The sequence below is a fragment of the Carassius carassius genome, chromosome 17 (assembly GCF_963082965.1).
Source record: "Carassius carassius chromosome 17, fCarCar2.1, whole genome shotgun sequence".
Classification (NCBI taxonomy): Eukaryota; Metazoa; Chordata; class Actinopteri; order Cypriniformes; family Cyprinidae; genus Carassius; species Carassius carassius.
The window spans coordinates 28831900-28847785 of record NC_081771.1 but is presented as its reverse complement, the minus strand read 5'-3'; the positions used below and the strand labels follow the sequence as shown (position 1 = coordinate 28847785).

At 36.2% G+C, this 15886-nt stretch overlaps 1 protein-coding gene across 1 annotated transcript in view; it reads left to right on the top strand.

Annotated features, from left to right (window-relative positions):
- abcc4 (ATP-binding cassette, sub-family C (CFTR/MRP), member 4) overlaps positions 1–15163 on the top strand; it is a 32528-nt gene extending 17365 nt beyond the window's left edge. Inside the window, exons 12-30 of the mRNA XM_059571650.1 lie at positions 219–313; positions 1441–1527; positions 2066–2162; positions 2244–2447; positions 2835–2972; positions 3067–3104; positions 4244–4371; positions 4476–4622; positions 7098–7177; positions 8194–8344; positions 8455–8574; positions 8664–8774; positions 9670–9770; positions 10118–10309; positions 10395–10640; positions 10993–11165; positions 11250–11355; positions 12639–12773; positions 14388–15163. Of these exons, the coding sequence (XP_059427633.1) occupies positions 219–313; positions 1441–1527; positions 2066–2162; positions 2244–2447; positions 2835–2972; positions 3067–3104; positions 4244–4371; positions 4476–4622; positions 7098–7177; positions 8194–8344; positions 8455–8574; positions 8664–8774; positions 9670–9770; positions 10118–10309; positions 10395–10640; positions 10993–11165; positions 11250–11355; positions 12639–12773; positions 14388–14477 (2439 nt within the window). The 3' untranslated portion in view covers positions 14478–15163. The remainder of the gene's footprint in view (positions 1–218; positions 314–1440; positions 1528–2065; positions 2163–2243; positions 2448–2834; positions 2973–3066; positions 3105–4243; positions 4372–4475; positions 4623–7097; positions 7178–8193; positions 8345–8454; positions 8575–8663; positions 8775–9669; positions 9771–10117; positions 10310–10394; positions 10641–10992; positions 11166–11249; positions 11356–12638; positions 12774–14387) is intronic.
- Positions 15164–15886: the final 723 nt, after the last annotated feature.

The following is a 15886-nucleotide window of genomic DNA, read 5'->3' as shown; positions in this document are numbered from 1 at the left end:
TGTTTGACATTGTTGTGGAAAGTAGATGTAAAAAATATAAGTCTTTGTAAAATTATAAATGTATTTACTGTCCATTTTGATTAATTTAATGCATCATTGCTAGTTTAAGTATTTAGTTTTTTCTCCAAAGAAAACTTTAACTGGACATCTTCACTGTAAAGTTCAGGTTATTGTAAGCTGTGGTGTACTAATACTGTAGTTCTTTCTGTGTTGTATAGGACATGGAGCTGCTTCCTGATGGGGATTTGACTGTGATCGGAGACAGAGGAGCAACTCTCAGTGGAGGACAGAAAGCTAGAGTCAACCTGGCCAGGTATCCCAAACTGTCAATTTAAAAAATAAATTTTATTTTAATACAAATTCTGTAATACAATTTAACCTCAATTGATAAATTATAATGTGTGTGTGTGTGTGTGTGTATAAATCCCAGCTTGTATCCCTGCTCATATTTAAACAAAAAAAAAAAAAAACTTTTCCAAAGTGTAAAGTGCAGCAACAACACTTTCAGTTTTTAGACCTGCTCAGATTTCGTTATTGGGTTGGCCCGATCGGAATTAAGAGCAAAGGTCTGTTTAAATGCCGACGGGAGCTGCGTTTGAATTACGGTCGTTTTTTTCCTAGTTGTAGTGATGTTCACACTCGCGTGATGCCTTTTGAAAACTTTAGAATCAGCTGCAGGGCGGGATTTGCGCTGAACGCGGAGACTTCTGCCACTTAATATGTTCGTGTGGAAACACGAAAATGTACCGATGTTCCGCACACAAAATATTGCATTCGGTCAATCGGTGCACACGTGCACCATACCAAAAGCCCTGTACCGAAACGGTCCGGTACGAATACACGTACCGTTACAGCAGTTTCTGTTGTAATATACTTTTCATATATAATTTATTCCTGTGATGCAAAGCTGAATTTTCAGCATTGAATAAATGCTGTTCGTTTTTTAAACTTTTTATTCATCAAAGAATCACAGGTTCCCAAAAAAAAACACGGAGAATAAATCAGTATATTAGAATGATTTCTTAAGGATCATGTGACACTGAAGACTAGTGTAATGTAATGGCTGAAGAAAATGCAGCACTGCGTCACAGAAATAAAATATATATTAAAGTATATTAAAATGGGAAACCAATATTAGAAATTGCAATAATATTTCACAATATTACATTTCTTTTCTTTATTTATGATCAAATAAATACAGCCTTGATGAGCATAAGAGACTCCATTAAAAACAAAAAATTTGTGCATATGTGAATTTAGAGGACAGCATCATGGACATACTGATGTTATATTTCATGTATATGATTATATTTTGTAATGTGTATAACATGTGTAATGGAAATAATTTCTTAATATGCAAACTAGCACATACTTGCTAATAGGAAAGAATATTTAAGAGCTGTTTTATTGGATTTTGCTACATAACTGTTTGTTTTATAGGGCTGTGTATCAGGATGCTGATATTTACCTGTTGGATGATCCATTGAGTGCAGTGGATGCAGAAGTGGGTAGACACCTGTTTGAACAGTAAGTCCATTCTCTTCATCGATCCTGTTGTGTTTTACTGTTGCTATTCATAAGGTTCTTTTTAGGTACATTGAAAGCTATTAGTTTTCAGAGACAGTCAAGCTCCAAAACGAGCAAAGTAAACCATGAACACAATGAGGCATTAAATTGATCAAAAGCAACCATAAATCATCAAAATAAATAAATAAATGCACACCTGTTTTCAACTGAAATGTTTCTTGAGCATCAAATCAGCATATTAGAAAGATTTCTGAAAAATCATGTGACACTGAAAACTGGAGTAATGCTGAAAATTCAGCTTTGCATCACAGGAATAAATTACATTTAAAATATAAAAAAATAGAAAACGTTTATAGTTTGTATAATATTTCACATTATTACTGTTTTTCCCATATTTATGATCAAATAGGTGGGGCCTTGGCGACTGAATTTAAAAGAGACCTCTTTCAAAAACATGAAAAAAACTTCCCAACCCCAGATTTTTGAACTAAGAGTGTTTCTTTGCAGTAAGTGTTAAGAGCTCTGATTGTTTTTGCAGGTGTATTTGTGGTATCCTGAAGGACAAGCCTAGGATCTTGGTTACTCACCAGCTGCAGTACCTGAAGGCCGCAAATCAGATCCTGGTTTTGAAGGAGGTGAGCTATAACGGCACACACCAGTCAATCTGCATTCCACCTATGAATAAATGAGCCAAAATGAACTTGTTGCTCTCTCAGGGTCACATGGTGGCACGTGGCACATACTCCGAGCTGCAGCGATCAGGAGTGGATTTCACCTCTCTGCTGAAGAAGGACGAGGAAGAAGAGGGTGAAAAGGGAGAGGCTCCTCGCTCCCCCCGCAGCCGCACACTCTCCCAGAACTCTGTCCGTTCGCACACTTCATCTGTTCTGTCTGTTAAAGATGAATCCGATCAGCTGCCGGTAGGTGTGACTTTTCATTTATTTTTGGGTGAACTTTTCCTTTAACATTCATATTTGCAGCTCAGATGGGTCAGTTGCTCCATCTAGTGGATGGGTGGGATGTTACTCACTGTCTGATCATAAAGATAGACATTTCCACCAAGTGAAAATATCATTGTTTTTTGGTTGTGGCTACAAATTATAGCTAAAACTGAAGCTAAGAATAAATTAAGTTTTCCACCTATTAGATTGTGTTTTATTAATGTCTACTCCTACCCCTTACAATAATGCAAAAACAGTAATTATTGTTGTACAGTGTGACAAAATGTAGGCTATATTTATGTGTGCATGTTAAGTAGCCGTATCGGTGTACAATCTAGCCTTAACCCTGTTTTTCCTCATGGGTAGGTGGAGCATGTGCATACCATGGCCGAGGAGACGCGCACTGAGGGGACCATCGGCTTTCACGTGTACTGGAAATATTTTCGAGCTGGAGCTAACGCCCTAATGCTGATTTTGCTTGTGCTCCTCAACTTGCTGGCACAGGTATGAGAGACAGCACTGTTACTGCGGTTATACACTGAAAGAGCTCTCACTCACAGTTAAGAGTTTCATGCCAATGTCTTTTTCTACTCTATAGACTTTTTATATTCTTCATGACTGGTGGCTTTCATACTGGTGAGTGATCTACAATATTAATATCTGTGCAGCTATGCTTTTATTTTTATACATACAATTTATACATAAAATATACATAATGCAGTTTGGGTTCTGTAAGATAAATATATATATATATATATATATATATATATATATATATATAATGTCTTTATTTTATTTATTCTTTTTAATAAATTAATACAATGCATTAAATTGCTAAAAAATGACAGTGCAGAATTTTTTTTTATGTAAAGAAAAAAAAAAGAAAAATCTTGATATTTTGGACTTTCTATTCAAAAGATCAAATAATCCAGAGAAAAATATCACAGCTTCCACAAAAATATTAAACAGCACAATTGTTTTCAACATTGATGATGATAAGAAATGTTTCTTGAGCAGCATATCAGAATGATTTCTGAAGAATCATGTGACACCGAAGACTGGAGTAATGATACTAAAAATCCAGATTTGATCACAGGAATAAATTACATGTTGAAATATATTGATGTAGAAAATAACCATTTTAAATAGGATTTTTACTGTATTTGTGATTTAGATAAATGCAGCCTTAACATAAACCTTAATATATGTTATTATTATATTATATTATGTTATTATAAAACCCAGAGTGAAATATAATTTACTCATTAAATTAAATGTTTTTATTTGCACGTTGTTTCAGTTAAAATTATCCATGCCTTTAAATGTGCTTAAATAGTTAGTTCACCCAAAAAAGAAAGTTGTCCATGTTTAACTCACCTTCAAAGCATCCTAGGTGTATATGACTTTCTTCTTTCAGATGAATCCAATCGGGGGTGTATTAAAAATTATCCTGGCTCTTTCAAACGTTAGCCGGGGGCCGTGTGATGCACATTTTAATATGGATGGATGAGCTTTATTTAACTACTTTTGGACTGTTGAACAAAAACCCCCACCTACTCCCATTCTAACATTTGGAAGAGGCAGGACGATTTTTAATACACCTCCTATTGGATTTATCTGAAAGTAGAAACACATATACACCTAGGATGCTTTAAGGGTTAGTAAAACATGGGTTCATTTACATTTTCGGGTGAACTCACCCTTTAATACATTAGATGGACATGATGTTCTGGTGTTTAGCAGCTACCGTAATGTCATTATGTCATGACTGACAGGGCCACAGAGCAGGAGAAGCTGGACTTTTCTACCTCTAACATCAGTTCCACCATCGGCACAAATGGCACTTTCGGCACTAACACAACTCAAGAGCTCAACCTGGATTTCTATCTTGGCATCTATGCAGGTATGCTCATGATCAAATTCATCAGAAGTAGTAAAATACAAATGTAGACATGTTGCATGTGTCTCCCATTGGTAATGGAGATTTGTGTATCTTGTGTTCATCAGGTTTAACAGGAGCCACCATCCTCTTTGGCTTCATGCGTGGTCTGATTATGTTTAACATTCTCGTGAGTTCAGCGGAGACGCTACACAACCGCATGTTCAACAGCATCCTGAGAACCCCAGTCCACTTCTTTGACATCAACCCCATTGGTGAGTGCAAAAACACAGATGACTTTCTTATAATCCTGTGTCTATCCAATTGACCAACAGAGGGCACCACATCCTGTGAAACATACTTTGGGCAACATATCGGTCCTGTGCTGCTGTTCTTGGAAAACCTCTGTTGATGATCAATTACTCCCAGAGGAGAGGAAAGTTCTTGCTGTACTTGTCAACAAACAAAAACCCTCATACATGAACTCTTTAAAGTTTGTCTGTCAACACAGGGCTTTTTCAAGAAGTACTGTTGTAGAGTGATGGTAGGGCCATGGAACTTTGATAGAATACATAGAGGTTCAGTATTAATGGATGATTTATTAATTGATATTAAGTAATCTGATCAAGCATACCAATTGTAGGGCTGCACGATAAATCTCATGCGATATTTAATGTGCATCTTGTCAGTATACTTTCATTCAGTATGCTTAGAACATGGTTTTGCTCATCCCTACTCTTAATAATATATTAATTATCCAGAGTTGTATTACATATAATTAATGAAAAGGTTATTTCAAACTGTCTAGTTGCTTTCTTGGGGAAAAATTATAGAAAAATCATATATTATATTATATTCCTAATAATGGGTGGTCATTATTTGAACGTGCAGGACAAAGTCACGCTGATCTGGCCAGTATAATGCAGTTCTTTCTCACCTTCTAAAGAGCAAACAACAGAGCTAGGTTCTGTGTCATTGAGGGCTGCTTATCGGGGTGTTACTATTGATAACATGAGCAAAAGAGCATTTATAAGTCTCAAAAGTCTAATAGATAGATTTATGGCCGCTGAAGAGTCAGTTGGAGCCCTTATTCATGATACTGTTATCAGCAGCGCACACACAAGGCACAATTACAGTGGGAGGCACTCACAGAAATCACATACTTTGGGGAAACTTTAATGGCTGGAATAAGCTTGTGATGTGGATTAGAGGACACAACTACCGTATCCTGGGTCTCGGCGCTCTGGCCTGTTTCACTGGTAATCTATGCTCTCTGGTGATGAAGAATGGTCAACACTTGTGGGGGTTTATAATGTCTGCCACTTCTTTGGTACTTGTAATTTAAGCATCATTAGCGGTAAACATTTCTGACAAATGACAAGCAGATATCCATCATGGTTGACTGAGTTCTCCTTTATTTGCATTCTTTGTGTTTAATCTGCCATTTATTATCCTCCCAATCACTATCATAGGTTAAAGGACTTTATAGACAGAGTTATCATAACCAGTTATATAAGAAGTAAATGGCAATATGGGATTGTTATTGATAAAACAGAAAAGTTAGCACAGCATGTCACTGTCATCATTTCAGCCTGTTTTTTAATTAGTGATGATTTTGCCACTATACCTGAATAAGATTGTCCAAGATCAAGAAAAGGAGAGATACTACAACAAATTTGGTATCTTGTTAAAGGGTTAGTTCATCCAAAAATTAAAATTAAGCCATAAATTACTTAACCTGAAGTCATCATAGGTGTATATGACTTTCTTCTTTCAGACAAATTCAGTTGGAGTTATTAAAAAAATTGTCTTTTGATCTTTCAAGCCGTTTGATGAAACTCAGTGGGTGTTGCACTGCATCGGTCCAAGAGAAGTTTAATAAAAAGCTCATCCATTAAAAAAAGTGTCTCACACGGCTCCGAGGGGTGCCTTATGTAGCGAATCAATGCATTTTTGTAAGAAAACTATCCATATTCAAAATGTAATAATCACTTTAATCTAGCTTGGGCTCACAGTTGTAAATTATGCAGTTCCGGGGGAATGATGTATGAGGTCAGCTTTTTGCATGCACAGGAGGCCTTTGTTCACCCTCTTGAAAGATCAAAGACAATTTTTAAAATAACTCCAACTGAATTTGTCTGAAAGAAGAAAGTCATATACACCTAGGATGACTTGAGGGTGAGTAATTTATGGCTTAATTTTAATTTTTAGATGGAAAAATGCACTCTTTCTATTCATGTTGGTTTCATATGGTTATGATTTTTTTTTTTTTTTTGATTTTTTTATACACTTTTCAGATTTTTTTCTATTTATTTAATGCTATACTTGATGGTTATATAACTTTTGGGAAAAAAAGTAGTTTAATCATTAATTTTAAATAATTTTATTTATTTGTCAATGTTATTTTTTACAGATAGCTTGAAATATTAGTTCATTAAATATCATTTTATACTTTTTTTAAATATCATAATCAAGAAGTTCAGTTAATTTTTCAGACTTGTTGACTGTATATTTAAATTGTCTCATTTAATGGTTATTTTATTTTTATTTATTAATTTATTGCACGTCGGTCGCACCACATGACCTTGATTTTACAAAGGCTTTTTAAATCTAAATTAACAGTGAATTGGTTTTTCATCATTTTCTTCACACTGCCCCGTCTAGTTAAATCTAGTTCAAATGTTTGGTATTTTTGGCAGTGTTCCGGAAGCAGTTTTGTTCTCTGAATGGCTTTTCTCTTGTCATTTCAGGAAGAATCCTCAACCGGTTCTCCAAAGACATCGGCCAACTTGATTCTTTACTTCCGTGGACATTTGTGGATTTTATCCAGGTACTTTTTCCAGTGCAGTGTCGTTTAAACACCACATAATAAGCACATGCTGACGTGGCTGGATCAGAACACCCATCACTTGTGGCCATATGCATTATTCACTCTGGTAGACCAAGTGTTGTAGACCAACAACATATTGTGGCTTTTTCCCTGGCAAATGACAATGTGGTCAGTACGTGGGTGACAGGCGTCACTTTATATTCTCAGAGCGCTATTGTCTGAAACTTGACAGACTGAGTGGAAGTACAATAGTCTTTCATTTCAGGAGCTTTTCATTGTATGGGGCAGCAGAATCCTCCTTGTTCTCTCTTAGGATGAGAAAACACTGCAGTCACTTAGTCTTTCCCACAGTCCTCTCTCACTGTTGGTTCCCTTTAGTGTGACAGCAAAGTCAGCATTTATTGTTGAATACTTCCTAAAAAATAGCTTACTACTGTTCTGCTTGTACTATTTATACAGTATTGGTGCGTGTGGTTATATATCGTTTAAGTAATCATGGAGGATATCATTAATTATGTCATATAATTATGTATTAATTATGTTAATATCATGTGTGCTTCGATTTCTCACACTAGTGCCAATAAACTTAATGTTTGTGTTTAATGAAAATTGAGATGTAGGAAACTTTTTTTTTTTTTTTTTTGTAGAAGTAAAATCACTTTAACCCAAATCACGTCACATTGTGATAACGGCTTCCGAACCTGTAAATGGGTGATTCCCAGAAGGATTGAAGAATATTTATAAATTGTAGGATTATGACATGGCAACCTGGCTGTTTTTCTTAGGTGTTCTTTGATAAGTGTTTGTGGTTAAAAGTGTGCAACCAAAACCACAGAGTGCTTTAATGACCCAGAAGTCAACCATTGTGATGCAGTGTTTCTACAGCTAACTCATCTAAAACACAATTTATTTTACTGTTTGTTTATTTAAATAAATGTATATATTTTTACTTTAAATTAACTGGTTAATTAATTGTGTATATCTCTGTCTCTTTCAATGCTTTCATCCACTAACAGGTGTTTCTGCAAATCATTGGAGTCATTGCTGTGGCATCTTCTGTCATCCCGTGGATTCTGATTCCTGTGATTCCTCTGTTGATCGCCTTCCTGTTTCTACGCCGCTACTTCCTGCGGACATCACGAGACGTCAAGCGCATTGAATCCACTAGTAAGTGTCTCCTGTTAAGTTTGAGAATACTATTGCTTCAGTAATGCTTCTTCAGAGCATTCCTGTAAGTTTAGTCTGGTGTTGATGACTCTGTATTCATGTTTCTACAGCTCGAAGTCCTGTATTCTCCCATCTGTCATCCTCACTGCAAGGCCTCTGGACCATCCGTGCCTTTAAAGCTGAGGAAAGGTTTCAGCAAACGTTTGATGCCCATCAGGACCTACACTCCGGTCAGTGAAGGAGTGGGTCTCTTGTAGGACTCAGATTAGCTGTTGACTTTATTAATGTGTCGTTTCAAACGTTTGGTGTGCTCCTGCAGAGGCCTGGTTCCTGTTCTTGGTCACTTCACGCTGGTTTGCAGTGCGCTTGGACGGAATGTGTTCGGTGTTTGTCACCATCACAGCCTTTGGATGCCTTCTTCTTAAAGACAGTGAGATATCCAAAGCATGCACACTACTAACCGCAACATTGTTGAAGGGGTTTTTACACTGATAGTGCACTGAATCCTGCACTTGGAGGAGAAATCTGACAAAACTGTCATTTAAAAATACAATATAAAAATTACATATACACCATTCAAAAGATTGAGGTATGTCATTTTTTAAAAATAAAGTAAAAATTTTATTCAGCAAAGATGTATTAGGCCTAAATCAAAACTATGTTCAGAAGTGACACTACAGACATTTGAAATGTTTCCAATAAAAAACTGTTTTTAAACTTCCTATTCATCAGAGAATCCTGAATAGACGCAGTTTCTACAAAACTACTAAGCAGCACAACTGTTTTCAACATTGATAATAATAAGAATTGTTTCTGAAAATTCAGCTTTAACATCACAGGAATAAATTACATTTGTAAAATATATCAAAATAGGAAAGCATTATTGTACATTGTGATAGTATTTCACATTTCTGCTGTTTTTACTGTATGTTTTATTAAATAAATTCAACCATAAGATATTTTTGATCCAAACTTTTGAATGGTGTTAAACAATGTTTTGTTTTTCTTAAGTGTGATACAGTATAATGTATTCAACATGAAGAATGAAGTGACAATGTCATCATTTTGATCAAATTTATAAAGAGAAAATGGAATGACGGGGATGGTCTGGTGAACATCTGTTTCCTTTGAAATAGAAAATGTTTCAGGTCTCAGTAATCAATGGTCTTTAATTGTCAGTTTGCCAAATTTGATTTGAAACAGTGATTTATTCATTTAGATTTTTCACTGTCAGTGGGAAAATCCTTAGAGGGTGTTTAGATCAACTGTTTCTTTTCAGCATTTTTGAGACCAGTATGTGAATGGATTGTGTCTGCTTCTCACAGGTATGAAGGCAGGAGATGTGGGATTGGCTTTGTCTTATGCAGTCACCCTAATGGGAATGTTCCAGTGGGGCGTTAGACAGAGTGCAGAGGTGGAGAACATGGTAAGAACCTAATATCTGAATTTACTGAAATTACTGAAATGTTAAGTCTCTTTGGCTAATCAAGGCTGCATTTATTTCATGAAAACATATAGTAAAACTGTAGATTTAAAATAACTGTTTTCTGTTTTAAATATATTTTAAATTGAAATATATTCCTGTGATGCAAAGCTGAATTTCCAGCAGTCACATGATCCTTTATAAATCATTCTAATATGCTTATTTGATGCTTAAGAAACATTTCTGTTTATTATCACTGTTGAAAACTGCTGCCAGAGCTAAATTGATTCATATTTAAAAGATAAACCCCTCACAAACTGATTTGCTTTCTGAATAATGTGTCCTCCTAGATGACGTCAGTAGAGAGAGTTGTCGAATACACCGAGCTAGAAAGCGAAGCACCTTGGGAAACCCAGATACGCCCCCCTCCCGACTGGCCCAGTCGGGGCCTGGTAACCTTCGACAGGGTCAACTTCTCCTATAGCTCTGATGGACCTGTTGTCCTCAAGAACATCTCGGCCATGTTCAGACCCAGAGAGAAGGTGAGTCCGGCGCCGCAGCTCCAGAGCCTCGTGTCAGAGTCTGTCAGGACGTGTGCACTGATGTTTTCTGCTCTGCATTGATCAGGTTGGGATCGTTGGACGCACCGGTGCAGGGAAAAGCTCCCTGATTTCAGCGCTGTTTCGTCTGACGGAGCCAGAGGGTAAAATCTTAGTGGATGGAGTGTTGACCTCAGAGATCGGCCTGCACGACCTCCGCCAGAAGATGTCCATCATCCCGCAGGATCCCATGCTGTTCACAGGAACCATGAGGAAGAACCTGGACCCCTTCAGCCAGCACTCAGACCATGACTTATGGAACGCTCTGAAAGAGGTGAACACACACTCAGTGTAACAGAGGCCTGCAGGAATGATGTATTGTTGTAGGCAAAAACCCCAAAATGTGCATTTTACAAGTCTTTCTACTTGTTTTAAAGCACAAAAAACATGTGCACTGTGTTGCTCATGTAATTTGCTTCTCCACATTTCAATCTCATCAAACATCTTAGGTTAGTGTAATCTGATCAATAATATTTATTTAACACTATCCACATGTGATGAACCATATCAATCTTGGGTAAACATTTTCTGATGTGAACTTTTCCCCAGTAGATTTATGTGATGATTATAGATGTACTACATTATTCAGTGGTCTTGGAGTGAATCTGAGATTTGTTTGCTCAAAGGTCCAGCTGAAGGCTGCTGTGGAGGAGTTGCCTGCTAAACTGGAGACCGAACTGGCCGAGTCTGGATCAAACTTCAGTGTGGGTCAGCGGCAGCTCGTCTGTCTAGCTCGGGCCATTCTGAGAAAGAACCGGATTCTCATCATTGATGAGGCCACCGCAAACGTGGACCCTCGGTGAGTCTTTGACCTGGCTCTGAAATTGTTTATACAAACCAATGTAGCCACTCTGAGCTATTCAGAACTGTTTGTGTTCTACAGGACTGATGAGCTGATCCAGAAAACCATCCGTGACAAGTTCAAGGAGTGCACCGTCCTCACCATCGCACACAGACTCAACACCATCATAGACAGCGACCGCATCCTGGTGAGTGCAGAGATGGAGCGCTCTTTATCATAATGCATTATGGGAATGTGTAAAGTTTTAGTACAGCAGCCAATCTTCAAAATAGCCAACACGCCATTTACATAATTTCATAAACATTTTTAAAAAATCTTTCAGATCCATTTTAACCCAAGCATCAGTTTTTAAATTAAAAATGTAACTTGGTTAAATATGGTTATAAGAAATTATAAGATCAGATACAATATGGTTTTAATTGAAAAATTGTAAGTTATGAAATCACATGCAGATTTTTAATGCTTTTTTAGAGTTTAAGGAATAGTGAAAAAAAAAGAATAATAATAATTTGTTCTTAACTTACATCACTTCTCAATCATATCATTCCAAACCTGCATGTTTCTTCAGAGAAATTCGAAATTTGAAGTTTTACGTTTTCATCCTGTTTTTTACCATACAACAAAACTGTATATTAGGAACTATATACCAGGAGCATTCAAGCTCAAAAAAGACAAAACGGCATAATTAATTTAGCATTACATAGCGCAAAGTACTTTTAAGGTACTTTTTAACCTATGCTGCATATTATATGAACAGCAAATCAGTAACTGCTATGGAAGCCCGTTTCCGCCACTGAATTAAAAAAAAAAAGGTTATTGCAACTTTCTATCTCACAATTCTGACTTTTTTTCTCTGAATTCCGTGATATAAACTCACAATTCTGACATTTTTTTTCTTGAAATTCTGATTAATTCTTTAAAAAAAATTCTTTATAATTCTTTATTCAGTTCTTTATATCACGCAATTCTGACTTTATTTCTCAGAACTGACTTTATTTTTGCATTTTTATATTTCTCAATTATGACTTTAACTCGCAATTGTAAGTTTATATCATGCAATTCTGAGAAAAAAAGAATTGTGAGAGAAAAAGTTGCAATTACCTTTTTTAATTTTTATTCAATGGCGGAAACGGGCTTCCATAAACTAAAAAAAATTTAGGTCTCAAAAACCTTAAATGCATATATTACAGCAGCAGTTTCTTCATTTTGGGTTGAACTTGATGAAAGAAATGACTATTACAAGTAAGTAAGTGAAAGTAAGTCAAAGTCAAAGCTGTAAGTGTTGAGTTTGACTGACTGAGTCTTTTTGATTGATTCATTAAAAAGAATCAGTTCATACTGTACGAGTCATTCATTTATGAATTTGCTGCAGATACCAGGTCCAAATATCACATTGTTTGGTTCTAATGTTTATTTCATGTAACCAGTTCTGGAAAAGATATCAAAAACAGATGTTTGGTGCTCTCTCAGGTTCTGGATGCAGGTCGAATCCATGAGTACGACGCCCCTCACGTTCTCCTACAGAACCAGAACGGGATCTTCTACAAGATGGTGCAGCAGACGGGAAAGGCAGAGGCGGCCTCTCTGCTGCAGACCGCCAAACAGGTGAGCAGAGCACCGCATATCACTGTGAAGTCTCCCTGTCCGATCGCCAAATATCTGCCACATGTACCTGTGCCAGAAAGCCACAATAAGAGCCCAAGCCTTTGTGCTGTCAGTCAGTATTAGATTCCCCCTCCTCGGTGGCATGTTGTTCTCCCTTCGGATCGGGTTCCTCTCAGCCTCCTTCAGCCGGTGAGCTCATTCTCCTCGCCGGCCCCTCTGGAGCTGACCGCCAGGGCTTCAAGCACACATCCACCTGATATCAGACCTCTCCGCCATTGTGCGCTCTGAATGCCGGCTCAATTGAGAGTATATCTGATAGTGTGGCCAACTGTTTGTCGGCCATGCTTTGTGTTGTTGGGACTTTTCTCTGTGTATCTGCGGGGGGGGTGGGGCGAACACCAGGTGCTTTTTCTTCTTTTTTGTCTTTGCGCTCATTGTTAGCCATGAGTGCTTTTAAATACAATGAGAGGTTTTGATTACTACATAATAATGATATTAAATAAGAGGGGATTTTTACTTCCATTCAGCCTGCTGTGTTTAGAAAAGCATTGTCGGAGAAGGTTTGGGAACAGAGTGACGCCTTTCATCCATTTCCAGGTCTCATTAAAGGGTCACATACACTACTGGTCAAAAAGTTTGGATCAATGATTATGATTTTTAATGTCTTGGAAAGAAGTCTCTTATGCTTACCAATGCTGCGTTTATTTGTTTAAAATACAGTAATATTATTATAGTTTGTTTTTGAATGTCTTTTATGGTTACCGAGATTGCAATTGTTTGATCAAAAATACGGTAAGTACAGTAATATTATGAAATATTATTAACATTTAAAATAACTGTTTTCTATTTTAATAGATTTTAAGATGTAATTTATTCATGTGTAGCAAAGCTGAGTTTTCAACATCATTACTTATTACATATCTTTCAGAAAGCATTCTTATATTATGATTTGATGAACAAGAAACATTTCTTATTATAGTCTGGTGTTAGAAAAATATTTTTTATAGATAATTTTATTGTGGAAACTGTGACACAGTACCATTCAATCAGATTAAAAAATAAAGTAAAAGAAATGAATACTTTTATATGCATTCAATTCATCAAAAGTGATTTAAATTTATTTTTTGTAATGTTGCAAATATGTGTGTGTATATTTATTTATTTTATTAATTTTATTTTATTATATATATATATATTTCCAAAGAAGTGCTGATGTGTTGAACTGTCTATTAATCAAAGAATCCTGAAAAAAAATGCATCATAATTTACAGAAAAATATTAAGCAGCAAAAACTGTTAACCATTATTAATAACTGAGCAGCAGATCATCATATTAGATTGATTTCTGAAGGATCATGTGAGACTGAAGACTAATGATGCTGAAAATTCAGCTTTGATCACAGGAATAAATTACCTTTTCAAATATATTTAAATAGAAAACCTTTTTAATTGTAATATTATTTAATAATATTACAGATTTAATTGTATTTCTTATCAAATAAATGCAGCCTTAGTGTGAGCATATGAGATTTTAAAAAGCTGAATCAGTCCAATCTTTTGACCATTAGTGTACATCACACTAACCATGTTCTTCTCTCTTTCTTTTGGTTGGCAGGCGTACATGAACCGTAGTCCGGTCCACCAGCTCAACGGCTTCGCCACCACAGGAGATGGCAGCTTGGTTATCTACGAGACTGCTTTATAACGGCCAGCGAAGAGCCTGATGTACACAGTGCACAGCTACACTCAGCATCCTCCTCCTCCGGAGGGCAACGGACACAAGCTCCGCCTCCTCGCCCCCAACACCAGGCTGAGTGGAGCCGGAGACATGTGCATGCGCTCACACTGAACGCTCCGAGACCGCGGAGCCTCAATCACACCAGCGTTCTGATTTCTTCAGTATGATAGGCTAGAGGTTGTACACCACTGTATGTTATGATTATTAATATGTGCCTTAATGTGTAAGTGTAGTACCAGGAGTGCTAGGGGCCAAAGAGATTGGCCTGCCTTTGCTCTAGTCAAACACTATGCTATGAACTAGACTCGTTTAGTTTTCTCGGTGCCTTTATATTACATGAACCACAATAACTGCTAATTCTGACAGCAACAATCAGGACTTTAAACATGTACTGAGAGGGCTCTATAAAGCAGTCGAAAAACAGCACTTATTTTTCTTTTCTTATTATTATTCTTATTATTATTATTATTATTATTTGTGATTCTGACACTATCTGCCTTAATCAAAAACCATCAGTGATGGCTAACAGAAATCAAATGCTGGGTAACAATCATTTCTGTAATGCTGCATTGTATATTGGGCAAAGAAACGTTCTTGTGCAATACAAACAATCCTGAACTTTTTTTCTTTTGTGTTTAATGTAACCGTTAAATGTCATGCTGGTCCCGATTTCCTTGAAGTTTTAGAAAAATGATTTTATTTTTATAATTTGTTTTGTGAGTCTTTGAGAATGTAAGGGATGTTGGGTGACTGCATACAGCAACACCGGCAGCTTTTCTCTGCTGCTCATTGTCTTGTCTTTTTATTTTTTTTATTTTTTTTATGTTTTATCTTTTTTATTGTTTCATTTGTGTTTTATGGAGAGGTAAAAGAAGAGAAAGTCGCAGTACCAGCCACAGAAGATTTTTGTGAAATGCATTTTAGCCCAACAGATTCATTTAAATTAAACAACTTCTTAGTTATTTGTTTGAGAATTAAGTTAATGTTTGTTGTCATATCCCATCTGGATTTGTGTTCTGTTTGAATTAACAGCATGGTTTCTGCTGGTTGGAAGAATCAGTGTTTTCTGTTCAAAAGTCAGAAGTACATTCTTTGCACTTATGTTAAATATGTATTTGCAATTGTTCTGTCATGTCAGATTCTTGTATTTGGATTAAACCACTTGGTATCACTCAAAATATATATATATATATTGTGTGTGTGTGTGTGTGCTGTTTAATGCAAAATTTATTTTACAATTAATGAATGATTTTTTTATTATTATTTACTTCAATGTAAAAAAATTAATCTGTATAAAATAACAGAAAATGATCCAGTTATTTTATGGATACTTCAATTCTAAAATGAAGTGGAAAAATTCAAATTACTGGTAAAAC